The sequence below is a fragment of the Carya illinoinensis genome, chromosome 13 (genome assembly GCF_018687715.1).
Source record: "Carya illinoinensis cultivar Pawnee chromosome 13, C.illinoinensisPawnee_v1, whole genome shotgun sequence".
Classification (NCBI taxonomy): Eukaryota; Viridiplantae; Streptophyta; class Magnoliopsida; order Fagales; family Juglandaceae; genus Carya; species Carya illinoinensis.
The window spans coordinates 6256908-6277941 of NC_056764.1; the positions used below are offsets into that span (position 1 = coordinate 6256908).

A 21034-nucleotide genomic window follows, 5' to 3' on the forward strand; every position below is an offset into this window, starting at 1 on the left:
GCCCAACAAATTGGGTTTAGGATGCTAGGCTTCATTTAACTGAGCCTACATTTTTTGAAAAGCCCAATTGTCTTAAAATTGAGGTGATTAATGAGTAATGGCCCAAACAGAGAAAATTTTGAGACAGAGAGAGAGAGAGAGAGAGAAGAGATTAGGTAATAACACTGGAGGGATTAACAGGCGCTGAATAACCTTAATATAGAAACATGCTGTTACCCAGATGACTAACACAAGAGGGGGGGTGAATTGAGTTGTATTAAAAAAAATAACAATTATAATCAAATATATAATATAAAATATAAACAAAATATGAAATAACAATAAATATAAAGAGTAAGGGTAAGAGAGAAGCAAACTCAATATGTTAACGAGGTTCGGCTCCACTGCCTACGTCCTCGCCTCAAGCTACCCCTTGAGGATTCTCGAATTCACTATTCAATCTCCTTCAGGTAGAGATAGAAACCTATTACACATTTGAACAACACCGCTACAAAGGATCCGTGTAGAACACCCTCTACACTTGCAATCACCTTACACGTGGTGATTCAACTATTCCCCGTGTAGAATACTTTCTACACGCACAAGAGTTATACACACCATTTTTCTGATACAAAAGCTGATAGTGGGTAGGTTATCAGAAAACACTCCTCAATGAGTGAAATAAGAATAATACAGCGCAAACTATATCTCTAAGGCTCAATGCTTAGAGAAGAGAGAATGAAAACTTTGAATGAATGTTGTATGCTCTGGATGTTGTAAATGTGAAGCTCTCAAATGATCTATTTATATGCATATGAGATTTCATATTCAAATTTAAAAAGATTCACATGTCAAAGACAACATCATTCAATTTTTCAAAAAATTCAAATAAAAGGTTCTTCCTTTTCAATTGTCAAAGACAACATCATTCATTTTTCAAAAACTTCAAACCTAATCTTTTACTTTTGGCATATGACAAAAGAAGCACACTTTCCTTTTTCAAAAATTCAAACCTAATCTTTTACTTTTTGTATATGACAAAAGGAGCACACTTTACTTTTCAAATTTTTCAAACAAAATCATCTACCTTTTGTATAAGTCTAAAAAAGCATCAATGACTTTTGAAAATATTCAAATAAAACATACACATGTGAAAGATAAAAATTAATCATCTTTAATATTTTCAAAGTTCAACCCTTTAATCAAGGTATGCACATGTGAAAGATGACAATCAATCATCTTTCAAAATTTTCAAAATATTCATACACATGTGGAAAATGTATTTTAATGCTTTATGATAAAATATTAATTTTTGAGCCTTAATCCTAATTTCGAATTTTTAAGAGATTTACATATTACTCAATGACTTTAATGTGAACTTGTTCCCTTCTTGCTCATGCTTGGTTCCTTGATGTGCTTGACTCCATTGTGTGGACAACTTGAGCTTGAGACTCTTTCATTCTTTGAATTCATTTGTTATCATCAAAATCCATGTGTAGATATATAATTACACAATACTTGAAACCTTATGTTCAACACATGCTTTATTTATTTATTATCATTAGTTTTTTGTGGTCATTATACACCACATTATGATATTATCTACTGGTCTAAATACATTGAATTAAGAGAGTAAGAGACTATAAGGAATACAACAACCAGGATCATTGAGAAAAGATTTCCCAGGATATTACAACCTCACAACCAGTTTTTTCCCAAATGCTTTCTACCTAGGATTGATGGTTGGCGTGACTTCACTTTCAAGGTTGCTTCCAGATACATCTAATGACACATAAGGATACTTCACTGTAGAGGATGATGATGATGGTGGTGGAGTCACAACTTTTTCCACATCTGTGAACATGTGATCTGCTGTTATGGAGTCAGCCTCTGGCGTCATACTGCAAATGCTTTCAAGTTCTCGAACCACCTCTGCCATTGAAGGTCGTGCATCTGTATCTTCTTGGCAACACTTGAGGGCCAAGGTAAAAAATTTCACTACGCTTTCAGAAGGATAAGACCCCATCTGCTCATCAATGATTGAAAAGATCATACCAGATTGATATGCAACGTTAACCTGAAAAGGATGAAAACTATTTCCGTAAAAAATATACATATAACATACTATTATATTAGACACTGCAGCCAGGGCATCTAAAATGTTATGTTCTATAATAAAATACTGACCACATGCAAGATATTTAAATCTAGTATGCAAGATATTAAGAAGTATGTGTTGGACAAAGGTCTCACTCAAGGCTGATGGTAACGATTGTTTAAGAAATTCATGTCTGCTGACTTATTGAAGCTGAAACTGAAACTTGTAAAGGAGATATCCCTCTCAAGTAATTATAACTATATAAAATGAGAGAGACAGACAGACAGACAGAAAGTAAAAGCTGCTTCATTATTTTTTATGCTGTAGGAATAACATAAATTACAGAACTACATTTTTACCTCTCTAACAATGTTTTTGCCATGGGAGATTGGCTGCATCCCAGTCAGGAGTTCTAGAAAAACAACACCAAGACTATAAACGTCACTTTTGTCCGTCAGCTTATGAGTTAAGAAGTACTCTGGATCTAGGTAGCCCTGCATGCAAAGTTATAACAAAGAATGAGAAGATAAAGAAATAGACACCAGTTACTTTCATCTCTTATGGCATACCATTAAGCCTTTCATCTAGTCTAGGCTCCACTTCCTTCTAATTAAAAACAGAGATATTGATACAAATTGTTGTATAAAACTATAACTTCAACTTATGCAAAAGATCAAATTCTATTTGCTGAATATCATCTATACAAGTCTTACTGGTGTTCCCTTCACAACTGTGGATACATAATTAGGAACGGTCCCTTCAATATCTGCAACTGGGGCAAGTCGCGAAAGTCCAAAATCAGCAACTTTTGCCCTGTACTTAGAGTCCAATAATATATTGCTAGCCTTGATATCTCGGTGAAATATCGGAGGATTAGCATCTGTATGCAGGTAGAGGATGCCCTTAGCTGAACCCAGTGCAATTCTCAATCTCATAGCAAAATTCAGAGGAGCTTTAGCCTTGGCTGTATTGTTTTACACACATAAAAAATCAATTAGACCATTTGTATGGAACAAAGACTGAGAAAAGAAAAGGCTGTTCTGTTTATCTCTTAAAGAAAAAGACAAAAAAGACAGAGGTGGAGGGGAAGTGTGCCGTTGCAAATCCTATATTGCAGTTTTCACTTGCACTCATATGCAATGAAGAGCACTCAATGGTGAAAATCAAGAAAAGTAAGCTTAAGGATTATAAGGCATACCAGAAAGGTTATCCCGTAGAGTACCATTTGACATAAACTCATAGACCAACATCTGCATACACAACAATACTCAGATGAAGCCATTCCCAAAGGCTAAAAATAAAATAAAATCAATGCAACTTCAGCAACAGAGAGCAAGAAAAACTAGTCCTTTTGTCATGAAAGTCAAAAGAATTTTATGGGAGAAAAGTACAGCTTATAAAAAGAGAGGAATGACTCTATTGTCCTGAGGGTATTGTGGAGATATCCAACTTTTTTTACACTTTTTTAAAAACAAATAGGCCTTATTTCATGAGGAATTTGAATATGCTTCTATATTATCAATGAAAAAAGCTGCACCAGTCATGTAATGTCCCTAGGGGGTTGAATTATTATTAAGATATTTAAAATATATTTTTATATTTTTGTAATGTATATCTTAATATATAATACAATAATATTATAAACATATTTTGGAGCATAAAAAATTTATCAATATATCTATCAATTAAACATGTATGAGGTACATTTATAGTAATTAAAATAGATAAGAGTTTTCCTTCTTTAATTAAAAAAAAAAAAAAAAAAAACCCTTAATAATTTATCATTAACTAGAAGGAAGGTAGAAAAAGGCCAAAGGCCATGCATAAAAAAGTACTAAAAATAACAAAAAGTTTGAAGGAGACCCAAATAAGAATAGAAAAAGATTACTATGAGTTTTTTTAATATATAACTTTTGGCTTTTAAAATTTTTAGCGTCAAAATCTGAAGTTTTTAAGAAAAGATCAAAGTTTACCAGATTTGGGGCTATATTGTGAATTCTAATAGAAAAATGATAAACTTGCAACTCTTTTACAACTTTATAACTATCTAACATCTCTATTTCAAATAGATGGTAGTTATGTAAAATTAAAATTATTTTTTGGTACGATTGAATTGGTTAATTGTAAAAGGAGTTGTATAAGAGTTGTAGGTGTACTATTACCATTCTAATAAAAACCAAATTCTACATATCTTTAAGTTTCCTAAAAGATGATAAGATTCTTATATTGTTGGATAGTTTAGGGTTGTTTGAAAATTTTAAATGTGGAATATAATTTTTATAATTTTTTCAAAGATATAAAAACATAAATGACCTTTTTCGGTCAGCCACCCCAGACCCGCCATTGGTTGGAAAGAACTATCTCCTCATTGATTCAGGAACAAGATTAATAAATACTCTAATTTATTGATTTTCTTTCGATATCATTTGCAGTTGAGATGAGAAAAGGCACCTGTTCCCATTCTTCATCACAATATCCAACTAAAGACACAAGGTTTCGATGATGTAACCTTGACAACAATTCTATCTCTGTCAAGAACTCCTTCTCACCCTGCAAGGATCCCTCTTGTGCACGTTTTATGGCCACTACTGAGCCATCAACCAGAATTCCTTTATAAACTTTTCCGTACCCTCCTTGGCCAGCCTGAGTGGAGCTGTTAAAATTGTTTGTAGCCGTAGCCAATTCTCCATAAGTGAAAAACTTCACACCATCAATTTTCATGGAGGCCTTAGATGCTGCATATTAAATAAAGATCAAACGTTGAAAATGAAAGCACAGATGCTGTCCCCATTGTTTAAAAATGATCGATACAGTTGTGAATACAGTTGTAATTTTCCATTCATATTTCCAAGATTCAGATAGTTTCAGTACAAGTGCAAATACAGATGTGATAACAATGTACAGAAGAAAACTTATGAGCATGTTACAGTTCCTTAAAACAAGTGAATGTAATCCAATAACCAATTCTTAGGCAAATTAAAAACCCCATTGATATGACTACATACTATCCTGAGATATTTCCTGCTAAAGCAGAACAGGATGCAGAGTTTGAAGCTCATAAACACTGACTCTTTAAAACCCTTTTCAGGATTTGACAAGATGCAATGAGCATACATATAAAAAATGAACTCATTCATGCCAAAGGGCCTCAATCAGATGCGTCTATACTATAGTATTTTTTTTCTTCATTTTGTGATTGGACTTCATTCACTGCTCTGATATAGGTGGTGTAACCTAATTCCCATATTCAAGAATTCAATAAAATAGGAGGGAAACAGGTATCACATCTCTCTGATAATTCAATGAACAAATGATGACGGGAAAACCAAACAAATCCGCATCCCAAATCAACAAGGATGGGTCATACAATTTCACTCATCAACTTTTGCTAACGAAAGAAACAATTGGTCAAGCTCTTAATTACCGTATGAATTTACATCAAGCATTAAGACAGCTTTTGTTACATATCAATTACTAACAAGTAAAACAGTAAAATAAATAGTGCTGTCTAGGGGTGAGCATCGGCCGGTCCGGACCGGCAAAACCGACCGGACCGGTACTGTTTGGACCGGACCGGACCGGACCGAATTGGGTCCGGTCCGGTCCGGTCCCATTTTTAAGAGACCGAAAATATTTGGTCCAGTCCCGGTCCGAGAGTTTTTCACCCCGGACCGGACCGAATAGAATTAAAAATAAAAAAATAAAAATATTATTTATATATATTATTTATATAATAGTTGTATATAATTAATTATATAATTATATATGGTATAAAAAAATATTAATAGTCTAATATAGACTATAGTTATATTAATATAGTTATATTAAATCACTATAACTAATACTTCAACAATAGCTATAGTGATCTATACTAATAGTCTACTATTAATACTAATATACTATTATATAATTTATATAGTTATACTAATCACTATAATTAATACTATGTATAGCTATATAGTATATTTATCACTTTAATTAATATAATTTAAATATCACTATACTTATATTTAATGAATATATAAAAATCATTATAGTTAATACTTATATAGTTATACTAAAGCACTGATTTACCATAACTAATATTACTAATATATAGCTATATTAATGGTCTAATACTATTATAATTTATATAGTTATACTAATCATAATAAGTTAATAACTAAATCACTAGAAATATAACTATATATATTTAGTATGAATGTATTATTATATTATTTAATATATAACTATAATATATAGTACTAGTATATATTAATATATTATAAGAGTTATAGTATAAATATAATATATAAATTATAATATACTAAATCACCATAACAATAACTAATACTAATATATAGTTATACTAATAGTCTACTATTATATAATTATACTAATCACTATAATTAAAACTAATATATAGCTATACAATATACTTATATAGTTGTATTAATACTATTAGTCTATTATTTACTCTAAAACTCAATTCTAATATAGGCTATATAGTTATAACTAATACTAATATTTATATTAATACTAATGATGTAGAATATAGTTATACTAACTAATTGATTCAACATAACTAATATTACTAATATAATATAGCCAAATTGAATTACTAATAGTCTAATACTAATACAATTATATAGTTATACTAATCATAAATTCATAATAACTAAATCATTATAAGTCTATAATTATATATATTTAGTATCAATGTATTACTATATTCTTTAATGTATAACTATTAACTATAATATATAGTACTAGTATAACCGATCAAAAATATATATATATATATATATATAATACTAGTATATATATTAATGTATTAACATATTATAAAAGTTATAGAATAAATTATAATATATCATATATTTGTAAATTTATAATAGTATTAGTATAGTTAGCTTAATATATAATATGTTAGTATTAAATCACTATAACTACATAGAGTATTATTAATAAGAGTATTACTATTATTTAATATAGTATTACATATAGTATTACTATCATTACATATAGTTATTAGTTATAGTATTAGTACTAGTATAGTTATTAATACTAGTATAGTTATTAGTACTAATAGACTAATAGTAATAGTATTAGTTATTAGTATTACATATAGTTACATATATAATTATCACTATTACTATTATTACATATAGTTATTAGTTATAGTATAGTTATTATTACATATATTTATTAGTTATAGTATTATTACTAATAGACTAATAGTATTAGCATATTACTAATATATATATAATAGTATACTATATGTATATATATTAAATATATTACAATATAATTACATAAATATTAAAAAAAATGTCATTAAATATTAGCATATTACATAAATATATAATTATCACTATTACTATTATTACATATAGTTATTAGTTATAGTATAGTTATTATTACATATATTTATTAGTTATAGTATTATTACTAATAGACTAATAGTATTAGCATATTACTAATATATATATAATAGTATACTATATGTATATATATTAAATATATTACAATATAATTACATAAATATTTAAAAAAATGTCATTAAATATTAGCATATTACATAAATATATAGTTATCACTATTACTATTATTACATATAGTTATTAGTTATAGTATAGTTATTATTACATATATTTATTAGTTATAGTATTATTACTAATAGACTAATAGTATTAGCATATTACTAATATATATATAATAGTATACTATATGTATATATATTAAATATATTACAATATAATTACATAAATATTAAAAAAAATGTCATTAAATATTAGCATATTACATAAATATATAGTTATCACTATTACTATTATTACATATAGTTATTAGTTATAGTATAGTTATTATTACATATATTTATTAGTTATAGTATTATTACTAATAGACTAATAGTATTAGCATATTACTAATATATATATATAATACTATATGTATATATATTAAATATATTACAATATAATTACATAAATATTAAAAAAAATGTCAATAGATAAATAAAAAAATAAAAAAAAATTAAAAAAAAAAGTCAACCTTGGACCGAATGGACCGACCGGACCGGACCGGTCCTGATGGAATTCGGTCCGGTCCAGGGTGGGAAAACCCTGGACCGAATAGGTCCAGTCCGGTCCACAAAACCTCCCCGGACTGGACCGGACCGGACCGAACTCACCCCTAGACTGCTGTCATGGGGTTGAGCAGCCTCGAGCCCATTTGGCCAAGCTTTATTTTGAGCTCTGCACTGAGCTTATCAGGGATTTTAGAATGCTTTTAAGTTTAGGCTGAAGTCAGGCCGCTCTCAAGTTAGTAGAATTAATTTGACAAAATAGGTTTATTGTATATGTATGAATTATCGGAAATGTTATACACACACATATTGCATCTTATAAGTCAACAACTTTGTCACCAAAATTGTTAACATGGTAATAACTGGTTGTTCTTGAACCTAGATATGTTTTACGATATCTAGAACCCAAGTCTTACGATATGTTTCAGGAGACCTCCTCTCTTAATGATGTTTCTAATCGCAGCCCAGTCCAAACTTGGCGGAAAGTTGCCCAACAGTGTTAGCTGAGAAAAGCTAACATATTGAGCACTTCAGGCCAGGCTGAGGCCTTCCCACCTCAGGACAGGATTGGACAAGCATCTCTCTGGCCTGATTAACAGGCCCAATTTGGGTGCAAAATAGAGACAATTGCAGAAACAGTGAGAAATATTACATATCTACCAAAAAATCTGAACATCAGGGAAAAAAAAAAAAAAAAAAAGAGAGAGAAGAAAAAGAAAAGATACTCACCACGACGTTTTCTTGAAATTGCACGGGTTTTCCTCACATGCCTTCTCAGTATCAGAAGAAAAACAACTGCGGACAATGTTACTGCACCCGCAATGGCCCCCAATACTATGCCAGCCAATGCGCCTTTGCTTAAAGAAGACCTTTGAGGGGTGGGAATTGCTGTGCGATTAGTGAATACTATGAGCATAAACTGACTCCAAACTATCCCTCAATATTCACCTCAAATATGAACACATCAAAGGTGATAAGATATGACTGGCATAGTTTGTCTTTGAGTGGGGTCAAGTCATAAGTGATATATGGTGTGAATTTGTAGATGCCTTTCTTTTTAATATTAGACCATGTCTTAATCGACCATGCAAACTAAAAATCATCTTAAACAAGATGAAGCATTGCAGCTTTTTGTTTATGTGCTGGATTACAGAAGTGCAACCATATAACTAAGATGAAAGCATTGAACTGGCAAGATGAAGCCCATGTCACTCAGAGTGACAAGAATAGGCAAGCATTCTATGCAAACAAAGACCAGTAACAGTGAATAATGCCATATACTAAAAATATTTTTTAAAGTATAAAGTAATTCGATGGAATTCACTAAGTGTTCTGGAGAATACATTCTTCAACTTCTTTTTTCTTTTTCTTTTTTATAAGTTAAATAAATTTTATTAAAACAAATTAAATAGGCCTAACCCAAATACACAAGAACATTCTTCAACTTCTAAAATAAGCAACAATTCTAAATTCAACAAAAATGTCAAAAACGACTTCAGATAAGGGTTTGGAGACAAACCATCTTTGTAATCGTCCGGCAGGGTGAGGTTCAGAAGTTCATAAGGTCCAAAGATGGTTTGTTTAGCATCAGGTATTTTCCATGATTCAAACAAGTTCACGATTCGCTGGACCTCACTATCATTGAAAGTAAAACTTTCCGGAAAGAGCTTCAAGTACATTTTCAGCCGTGGTCCTTCTTCCCATTCAAGCGAATCGATGTACAGTTGATGACGGACTAACTCGAGACCAGATGTCAAGTAGTCCTCAAACTCAAATCTGTACGGAAAGAAATCTGAGAATCCAGGACTTTTTAACCGATATCCAATGAGCAGAGGGGCAACACAGACACAACCATCAGATGTGGGGGAATCTTCATAAGGGGGTGGACAAGAGCAAGGCAAAGTGCTATTGGTTGGACTCTGACTTTTACTTTCATCCTCCCTTTTAGATCCACAAAACTGGACTAGGTTTGCGTTCAAGCATAAGGGATTCCCTTGAAGCCTGGAAGTCAAGAATCAAAACATATCACATGATCATTATTCAATTACCATATCTATTCCACCTAACAATACATATAAAAGTATATCTATTCCCCCAGAAAACACTAAAACAAAAAAGAGCATATCTACACTCTTTTACCAAGTAGTCACCCTAATATGAGCATGGCGTTTATTACACATGAAGATCTACATGCCATGAATTGGGACATTTAAATTAGGAAGCAAGTCTAGAAGCAAACCAGACAGTGACATTTGGAGGTAGATCAGTACTGCCTGTAATATTTGAAAGCTCATTGTTCTGCAACTCCCTGGAATATGGACGAGGCATAATCGATAGCTTAGAAAATCCAATAGGTTACAACTTTGAATGTCACAAGGGAACATGTGAAAATCAGAACAAAGAAGCAACTTTATTTAAGAACAAGGCACTTGAGAGAATGAATATGCAGTCCCAAACAAAGACACTTTCAACCAAGGTAATAGTAACACTGTCATTCAGCTCTTACACTGTAAGTTTTTCCGTATTGTTCAAAGTCCTATTTTGCCAAATGCTGGATGGAATAGAGCCACTTAATAAATTGTTTGCAATTAACCTGCCATGGGGAACAATTCCAGAATTAATGTCATTTATTCTATTAACACCTTGAATTCATTGACGTATATGGACTAAATATAACTTAAGGTAAGTGGAAACAAAAGGTTGTATAAATATGAAGTAAATTACAATAACATTGAACACAAAAGGATGAAACAGCAAGTACTACTCACAGTCCCTGGAGACGAGGAAGGCCCGTAAAGTTGATGGGGATTTCTCCAGTAAGATGGTTGTTGGATAAATCACTGAGTATATTGTTTAAATAATAGATTTCAGAAGTCAAGAGAAATCTTAGCACAAATTATCTTTAAAAACTGAAAGAAAAATCTGTAAAACTATGCGACATCTGAAAAATAAATTAAAACAAACATAAAAAGCATGCATATTACATCTTATTAGGAAGTTGCAGAATCTTACATAGTTGTAATATTCTCAGATAGCCTATCTGGCGGAATGGATCCATTTAGCTTGTTTGAACTGAGGTCTCTGAAATTCAAATAAATATGGTATAAACAAAGTAGAAGTAACTAGCAGAGTTGTATTTGACAAGTAAAGAGAATTCAGCATGAAGCATTTGGTATTTTTGAGAAGCTCATCCATGACCATCTTATAATGACTTGAAAATACAAAAAAAAAAAACACGGTGACTTACAGATAAAGAAGTTTTGGTACTCTGCTCATATCGGGCATTTCTCCTTGCAAGTTGCAGTTCCTAAGGCTCCTGGTAAACCAACCAAGACATAAATCAAAATTTCTCAACATGGACAGGTGAAAATGCGCAAATTTCATGATTCCCACTTGCATATAAAGCTTCTAAGAACATGAAAGGTTTGTGACAGCTGATGAAAATAGTGTAGCTTCTTTACAACTCAGGTAGATTACGTAAAGTCATGTTAGATATCAAACAGCATAAGATTAGTCATAGGAAAATATTGACACGTTCAGTATACCAGTGAGTGATATTTCAAAAGATGCAATGCCTTCTTGCCAACTTGGTTGGAGCAACTCCACATCTTCATTCAGTAACATTCCCACTTATAAGTTATATCCCTTTTCAATCGACGTTTGACTAATTAATTTATCAAACAAAATATCATTCTAGCTGTTCTAAATTATTTATACATAGCCAGTGTTTTCATCTTTATTTTAGTTTTTTACTTTAGGGGAAAAAGAGCTTCTAATATGATTTGGCAAAAATAAATAAAAAGTTTCAGCCTCACAACTCAAGGCTAGCACCTTGCTCTGCCTTTGCTTCTGAAACCTAGTTATAAACAGAGAATAATGATATGCACTTACAACTTAAACAACCAGGGCATATCGCCGTAAGAAGTTGGAATTGTAGACCCACTGAAGTTGTTGTTATCAAGTTGACTGCAAAACAAACACAATGAAACTTCACACCAGAGAACTTAGGTAATATCCAGAGTATTTAAGTAATCTTATCTTGTCGGAGAAGGAAAGCTTAGAAATCATAACCTTGTTCAAGTTGGGAAGCAAAAGAAAAGGACAAAAAATTCAAAACTTGCCATTTTGAAGCATATCTGACATAAATATATGAAGGGTAGTAGGAACCATACAGTATTCGTAATAGTGGCATTTGGGAAAGCTCTGGTGGCAGATACCCTGATAAATTGTTATTATCAAGAAGCCTGCATTAGCAGAGCTGAAGATGGTCACTGATCTTATGAATTGTACAGAAAGATGAATCATCATTAAATACGAAAATATGACCAATCACTGGCTTACAAGTGAACAAGACTTGGCAATTTGTATAGCTCTGGCGGGATTTGCCCACTAATTGAATTGTTGTTCATGTGACTGCTCACATGGGACAAAAGAAAAACAGGACAGAATTTAGGGAAAAAAAAAAAATAATAAGTGAAGTAGGATTAGTCATTACGGTACAATTTTGAGATAATATGTGAAAACCCTCACAAATGCCTTGCTTTGTTCAAATTTGCAAATGATATGGGTATTGGTCCTGATATGTTGTTCTCGTCAATTTGTATTCTGTCCAACTTTGGAAGATAACCAAGCTCTTCAGGTAATGGACCTGTTAATTGGTTTCCATTCAGAAGCCTGGACACAAGGAGTATTAAATATGGAATCAGAGAAAAAGCCAATGTATTGCATATTATAAATTTGGAATATTAAAATACCAGATATTCAGAATCATGCCAACATATCAAGTAAATTAGTTCACACACGGATTATCTCTAATACTAAGTAGAAATCAAAATTTTGGAATACATTAACTACTACCTTATCTGCTTTTTTTAATGGAATAAGCATGAAATCATGTGATAACGATATTGAGTATCTAACCTCTCACAAATAAAAAAACAAACAACTTACAATAGTTCCAAAGACGCAAGATTGCCTATCTCCTTGGGTATACTCCCACTTATGTTGTTCCACATAAAGTCCCTTTAACAGAGCAGATAGAGAAAGTAAGATACATAAATCAAAAGCCACCACAGGGTAGAGAAATTTTTTTCCCAGAATATCAACTGAAAGAGGTATCCATAAACTTTTATCCAGAAAAATATGTGAAGCACAAAAAGTATATTTCAGAGATGCTTCGCCTTACAATATTGTCAGGTTTGATAAGCGGCCAAGCTTTGGCGATAAATTTCCTAACAATTCCATTTTCAGAAGTTGCCTGCAAAGAGAGGTCCAAAGGAAAATTATTAAAGCATCAATACAAGTTTTTCAATAGAACTGCCCATTTATTAATAATGCCAAGTTTTGTCGAAGCTGATAATCTTATATTTGAACTTTTGACTAGTACAAATCTTTTTTTTGATAAATATTATGATGCCAGTCATGAATAATGATTGAGTCAATGGCCAATCATTATTGATGCTAGTCATAAGTATTTTTTGAATAAAAGGAAAGAACACTAAAATTGTGGATAATATGGATGCATTAACCACATCTACACCATACTCCAAAGAATTAGTCAAAGTTATAATTAAAGCTCCTTGGAATCGCCTATAAAAGCTAGTTCCACCTAGTGAATATCTTATACTGAACACGATGCTCGGCAATGCCTTTACAATTCTCACACCCAATGTGGCACTAAATACAATATGGGATGTCACAATTACCCGACTTCCTACTTAACTCTTTGGCATCCCCATCAGGCCACACATCTTGATGCAGTGCTAAGTTAGCTTACCATTTATCGAAATCAAGGATTCGCCAACCATATCTGCATTGTAGTCCTAAACACAAGTCAAAATTATAGTTGAAACTCCCTACAATCACTTGTAAAGCCCAATTTCACTTGGTAAACATCCTGTATGGAATTCGTCTATATCACAAGTCACCTACCTAACATGGGAATTGACATGAATCTGAGATATGACAAGGATAAAGTACGGATTCATTAGACATGTTGGGGATATTTTCTAGCAAAATTGAGAAACATGTGTCCAATATTAGAAAAAATGAACATAGCCACAATTTTCTGTAACATTCAATGAACTAAAGAACCAAGGAAGTTTGTTCCATGGCACCAACTAATATGCGTAGATATGTAAGTGGAATAATATGTATTTCATCATGCAAGGGGACCACAGAAAGAAAGAAAGAACAATTGAGTAAAGTGAAATAAATATGAAAATTATTTGCATCAATGGTCCTCCCTGATATAAATAAAAGATGGGAAAAGGCTAAAATCATACAATTGTAGAACATGTCGAAATCCATCATTTGAAGTCCCATTGGAGCACACAATCCCTGTCCAATTTGATGTGCATGGATCTCCTCGATTCCAATTTCTCAGATTGTTATTTGGATCTATCAAGCTTCTCTTGATTTCCTCCAATGCCTTCACTGCAAATTAATACAAGTTTTAACCATCATTAGCTTGAATATTGCAAAGAAAGCAGATTTATTTAAAAAATATAATCAAAATTGTTAGCAGACCCAATTTTGAGCATACACACTTTACAACTCAACTATATGTAGCGCTCTTCACCACTCACTAGAGTGAAGTGAGTATTTGATATGTGAAATTACTACAAATCACTTGTTAAAGGATTCACATAGCTAAGATCACTTGTTGTTAGAACTTTATTTCTTTGGGCCATAGCTGTAGATTTTAATGGCCTTGGTTTTGATGACTTTCTTGTTTCCATTTCTTCTTCCTAGATAGGTGTAACCTCTTGGATACCATCTTTTGTCCTTGGGATATGATGCCTATTCTTATCAACACAATCGTTTTACTTATTAAAAAAAAAAAAAAACATAGCTAAAACACGCCTCGATGTGCAGTGAGAGCCCTTGAAACAAGCATTTTCTCAAGAGCGTCATTGCCAAAAGAAGCTAAGGAAAATCACCTTCCTCCGGATGAGTGATGAGATTCTGTGCTCTGGCGAGTAGTGAAGACCAACACAACCATGAAATAAAAAATATTCCATAAGTCCAGGCTGTTGATTGATACATCTTAAAAAGACTGCCGGACTTCAAAGTATCCAAGTTTTGGAATTGTTGTAGTGTGCGAGTTCTCCACCTTATAATAGGAAATAAGTATCCAAGAAGCTGGAATATATACGAAGGAAAACAAATATTAGCTTTTCGAACACTGGGAAACAATGAAAAAGCTCCAGTCTCCAGGCAACAAAAATAAAGAAAAAGGCTAAAAAAATCCTGCATACAGCTTGAGGAGAAGCAAACGAATCAAACTGCGAGAAAAATGGAGAAACCTTTACAATAAGAAGACTGAATATATATATATATAGTTGAAAATCGTTTCAGAATGATGGAAGCATATACGGCATTTAATGGACAGTTGATATGAACCCGGAGATAACTTGTGCAATAAACAAATGGGTTTGAAAGTACGTACCCTATGAAGTACGACATCTTTGTATCTTTCTGACCAGGTCGCCATTTGAAATGCTCAAGCTTTTGCTGCTGATGCAGATTGTTGCCATCTCTTTCACTCACCGAAGAGTTTGAATATTAACCCCGCGGGAGAAGCTTCAGCGAAAACGGTTTAAAAAGGGTTAGCTAATTGGCTACAGAGACGGGTCAGAGTATCGGTAATTTATATGCATGATTTCTCTTATTCAGCAATACAAAATGCTTCAGCATTGGCGAAACTAAAAGGGTTCATTAAAAAGTAGAGAAAAACAGTGCGATGGTAATACAGGTGGGAGAGAGGAAAGCTCGAGATAGACATAAGCTAATATTCAAGGCACGTGATGAAATGAAAGAAAATTCACAACTAGGTGGCCCAACCTAAGCCGAGCTGAATGGTGACGACGATTGGATTAACTCGGTTGACAGTTGCGAAATTTTGGAATAACCCAAAGGTCAAATCAACTTTTTGGGTCAACTAAATTATAAGGCTAATTCGTATGGTCTCGTTTCGTGGTTATAATTTTTTTAAAATTCTTATGTATTAAATCATTTAAATATTTTAAAAAACTGTTATAGATATAAAGATATTATATAAAATAAATTTATAAATTCATATAGTTTTATAAAATCTGTTAGATTTATTTTGTAATGAAAATAATTTTATAATCTAACGTATCATATTAAATTATATCAATTAATGAGTTTACTTTTATATAATATTTTTGTGATTAAAATGATTTCTTAACACATAAACAAAAGAAAACATAAGTATTTTTGTTAGCACGATCATGACGTGCTTATAATTGGGCTTAGGATGCTCGGCCTCATTTAACTAAGCCCAATTATACTAATAAGTAAAGACTTAAACTATAAAGAACTTATATAAAAATAAATTTAAAGAATAATATTGTGATTTAATGTGATATGCTAAATTTTTTAAATTATTTTTTATCATAAAATAGATATAACAAATTATATAAAATCACATCATATTATGAATTTACTTTTTTTATAATTTCTTTATATCTAAATGAGGTTATTTATATAAACACCAATTTTTTTTTATTAAATAAACATCTGTTTGTATTCATATCATTGATAATTAGTATGTTTACAGTATTTTTCATCTATAATTTTCTGATAACATTCAGGTGGGACACATTCCATCCACACATTTTCCTCTTCTATATTTAATCATATCTTAGCAAGACTATGTGCCACTTGATTACATTCCCTATGAACAAAGCTCAACTTCCACCCATTACAGTTACGAATTACTTTTTGCAGATCCCCCACTACTTGACCTCCCATTGTTGAACCCAAGATTTCAAGTTTTGTGTAATTATATATTTACACATGGATTTTGATGATAACAAATGAATTCAAAGAATAAAGAAGTCTCAAGCTCAAGTTGTTTACACAATGGAGTCAAGCACATCAAGGAAACAAGCATGAGCAAGAAGGGAACAAGTTCACATTAAAATTATAGAGTAATGTTGTAAATCTCTTCAAAATTCGAAATTAGGATTAATGCTCAAAATTAATATTTTATCATAAAGCATTAAAATACATTTTCCACATGTGCATGAATATTTTTGAAAATTAAATTTGAAAATTTTGAAAGATGATTGATTGTCATCTTTTGCATGTGCATGCCTTGATTAAAGGGTTGAACTTTGAAAATATTAAAGATGATTGATTGTCATCTTTTGCATGTGCATGCCTTGATTAAAGGGTTGAACTTTGAAAATATTAAAGATGATTGATTATCATCTTTCACATGTGCATGTTTTATTTGAATTTTTTCAAAAGTGATTGATGCTTTTTTAGACTTATACAAAAAGTAAAAGATTATGTTTGAATTTTTTGAAAATGAAAGTGTGCTCATTTTGTCATATGCCAAAAGTAAAAGATTAGGTTTGATTTTTTTGAAAAAGTGAATGATGTTATCTTTGACAATTGAAAAAGAAGAACCTTTTATTTGAATTCTTTGAAAAAGTGAATGATGTTGTCTTTGACAATTGAAAAAGAATAACCTTTTATTTGAATTTTTTGAAAAAGTGAATGATGTTGTCTTTGACATGTGAATCTTTTTAAATTTGAATATGAAGTCTCATATGCCTATAAATAGATCATTTGAGAGTTTCACATTGACAACACCAAGAGCATACAACATTCATTCAAAGCTTTCATTCTCTCTTCTTTAAACATTGAGCCTTAATCCTTATTCATTTTGAGAGATATAGTTTGCGCTGTATTGTTCTTATTTCACTCGTTGAGGAGTGTTTTCTGATAACTTACCCACTATCAGCTTTTGTATCAGAAAAAGGGTGTGTATAACCCTTGTGTGTGTAGAAAGTATTCTACACGGGGAATAGTTGAATCACCACGTGTAAGGTGATTGCAAGTGTAGAGGGTGTTCTACACGGATCCTTTGTAGCGGTATTGTTCAAAGGTGTAATAGGTTTCTATCTCCACCTGAAGGAGGTTGAATAGTGAATTTGGGAATCCTCAAGGGGTAGCTTGAGGCGAGGACGTAGGCAGTGGGGCCGAACCTCGTTAACATACTGAGTTTGCTTCTCTCTTACCCTTACTCTTTATATTTATTGTTATTTCATATTTTGTTTATATTTTATATTATATATTTGATTTATAATTGTTATTTTTTTTAATACAACTTAATTCACCCCCCCTCTTGTGTTAGTCATCTGGGCAACAATTGGTATCAGAGCTAAGAGCTCTATTATAAGATTAACTATCTTTTGAGTTAAGATCTTATGGCTAACATTGCAGCTTCATTTGGTGAAGGTCAATCTAGTAGTCGGCCTCCACTCTTTTGTGGAGATAATTACTCATTCTGGAAAGTTAGAATGAGAATATTTCTTCAAGCTCAAGGTAGAGAAATATGGAAATGTATTGTAAATGGACCTTATATTCCAACAAAAGTGGTTGGTGGAGTAAAGGTCAAAAAGGAAGAAGAAGAGTTTGATCGTGAAGACGATAGACTTTATACTTTAAATTTAACTGCTATGAATTTATTATATAATGCTCTTAATGGAAATGAGTTTAATAGAATAATGAATTGCGCTACGGCAAAGGAAATTTGGGATAACTTGGAAGTAACTTATGAAGGAACTTCGCAAGTCAAGGAATCAAAAATTTATATTCTTACTCATGAATATGAAATGTTTAAGATGAATGATGATGAATCTATTTCTAGTATGCACACTCGTTTTACTAACATCATAAACAGCTTGACAGCTCTTGGCAAAGTTTATTCCAAGGTGGAGATAGTAAGAAAAATTCTCAACTCTTTACCAAAACGTTGGGAATCAAAAGTTACAGCAATTCTTGAAGCTAGAGATCTCAAGAAGCTCGAAGTCAATGAACTCATCGGGTCACTTATCACCCATGAGTATACATTGAAAAGAGGAGAAGAAGAAGGAAAGCCAAAGAAGAGCTTAGCACTTAAAGTTGTTCCTCATGAAAGTGAAAGTGATGAAGATGAGGAAAATAACGATAAAGATGAAGAAGTTGCGATGATAACAAGAAGAATTCAGAGGTTCTTGAAGAAAAATAGAACTCCTCCGAGGAAATCTTTCAAAAAGTTTTCCAAGAAAGATTCAGGTAAAAACGACACTTTAATTTGTTATAAATGCAATACACCTGGTCATATCAAGCCAGATTGTCCTCTGCTAAAGAAAGATCGAAACAAGGGTAAGAAAGCAATGAAAGCTACATGGGATGATGATTCAAGTAGTTCAGATAGTGAAGCAAGCAATGAAGAATCAGCAAATCTTTGTCTTATGGCTAAAGATGACATTGAGGTAACAAATCTTGATAATATTGAAAATCCTTCATATGAAGAATTGCAAAATGTTTTAGAAGAGATTTATGAGGAATTTGAAAAATTGGGTATCAAGTATACTGCTTTGAAAAAGAAAAATTCTTCTTTAACAAACGAAATTGAAATTTTAAGAAAAGAAAGTATCATTTTGAAAGATGAAAATCTTGAATTGAATAAGAAGAAAACCGATTTAGAAAATATTGTTGAAAACTTTACGAATGGAAAAAGAAATTTTGAAAAACTTCTTGGTAGTCAAAGATGTGTTTTTGACAAGACAGGTTTGGGATATATGCCAAAACAAAAATACAAACCTTATAAAAATTTCTTTGATAATCATTCTACCTCAAAGACTAATATTCAAAATTCTTTTCATAAAAATAATTTTGTCAAAAAATGATATTATTATAATCATTCAAGTTTTTCATATATGTCACATGCTATTTGTAATTTTTGTAATAGAAATGGTCATAATTATCATACTTGTCCTATTAGAAGAAATCATACAATGACTATTAGGGCCATATGGGTACCTAAAAATCTTGTTTCTTCTAATACTAATAAATAAAGGACCCAAAGAACTTGGGTACCAAGAAAAATCATTTTAATTGTTTTTATAGGTATGCATGAAGTCATCCACAAGCAAAAATAAGTGGTTTTTAGATAGTGGATGTTCAAGACACATGACGGGAGACAAGACTAAGTTCTTTGATCTTAGATCTAAAGAAGAAGGACACGTGACATTTGGAGACAACTCGAAAGGGAAGATCGTGGGAATAGGTAAAATTGGTAATGAATCTTCTCTCATAATTGAAGATGTTCTACTTGTTGAAGGTTTAAAACATAATCTTTTGAGCATAAGTCAATTATGTGTTAAGGATTTACAGTTACTTTTAAAATGGATAAATGCATTATTTTGAATGATCATGATTGTAATATTTGTTTTATTGCTTTTAGAAACAATAATGTTTATACAATTGATTTTGAAGAAATTACCTCACAAGATGCTATTTGCTTGTCAGCTCAAAATGAAACTAGTTGGTTATGGCATAGAAGATTAGGTCATGCCAACATGGAACTTATTTCCAAACTTTCAAAAAATGATCTTGTGAGAGGTTTACCAAAAACATATTTTCTTAAAGACAAAATTTGTGATGCATGTCAATTTGGTAAACAAACAAAAACTTCTTTTAAAACTAAGAAACATATTTCCACTACTAGACCATTGCAACTGATACACATGGATCTTTTTGGACCAAATAGAGTTGCAAGTCTAGGAGGAAAATATTATGCATTTGTTATTGTTGATGATTTCTCTAGATATACTTGGGTCATCTTTCTTGCTCATAAAGATGAGGCACATAATGCCTTTACCAAGTTATGCAAGAGAATTCAAAATGAAAATGGCTATACTATTTCAAGTATCCGAAGTGATAGGGGAAAAGAGTTTGTTAATAAAAATATTGAAACATTTTGTGATGAAAACGGTTTTATTCATAATTTTTCTGCTCCTCGAACTCCTCAACAAAATGGGGTAGTAGAGAGGAAAAATAGATCTTTTCAAGAGATGGCAAGAACA

General features: G+C 31.6%; 1 protein-coding gene across 4 annotated transcripts; it reads right to left on the reverse strand.

The window, feature by feature from the left end:
• Nucleotides 1-1497: 1497 nt before the first annotated feature.
• Nucleotides 1498-15845, reverse strand: LOC122292428 (probable LRR receptor-like serine/threonine-protein kinase At1g06840). Of its 4 annotated transcripts, none has more exons than XM_043100776.1 (22): nt 15595-15845; nt 15086-15287; nt 14429-14579; nt 13921-13953; nt 13330-13401; nt 13095-13166; nt 12675-12818; nt 12486-12557; nt 12317-12388; nt 12036-12110; nt 11392-11460; nt 11157-11225; nt 10913-10984; nt 10651-10737; nt 10384-10452; nt 9664-10145; nt 8874-9032; nt 4529-4812; nt 3276-3327; nt 2791-3041; nt 2437-2571; nt 1498-2056 (listed from the first exon to the last, which is right to left on the reverse strand). In XM_043100776.1, the coding sequence occupies exons 1-22, from the start codon at nt 15637-15639 to the stop codon at nt 1706-1708; spliced, it is 3018 nt and encodes a 1005-aa protein (XP_042956710.1). In that variant the 5' UTR covers nt 15640-15845; the 3' UTR covers nt 1498-1705. The 4 variants fall into 4 exon arrangements, with proteins under 4 accessions (XP_042956710.1, XP_042956712.1, XP_042956713.1 ...); XM_043100778.1 differs by lacking the exon at nt 15595-15845 and adding an exon at nt 15404-15542; XM_043100779.1 differs by lacking the exon at nt 15595-15845 and adding an exon at nt 15452-15467.
• Between the last annotated feature and the right edge of the window lie 5189 nt (nt 15846-21034).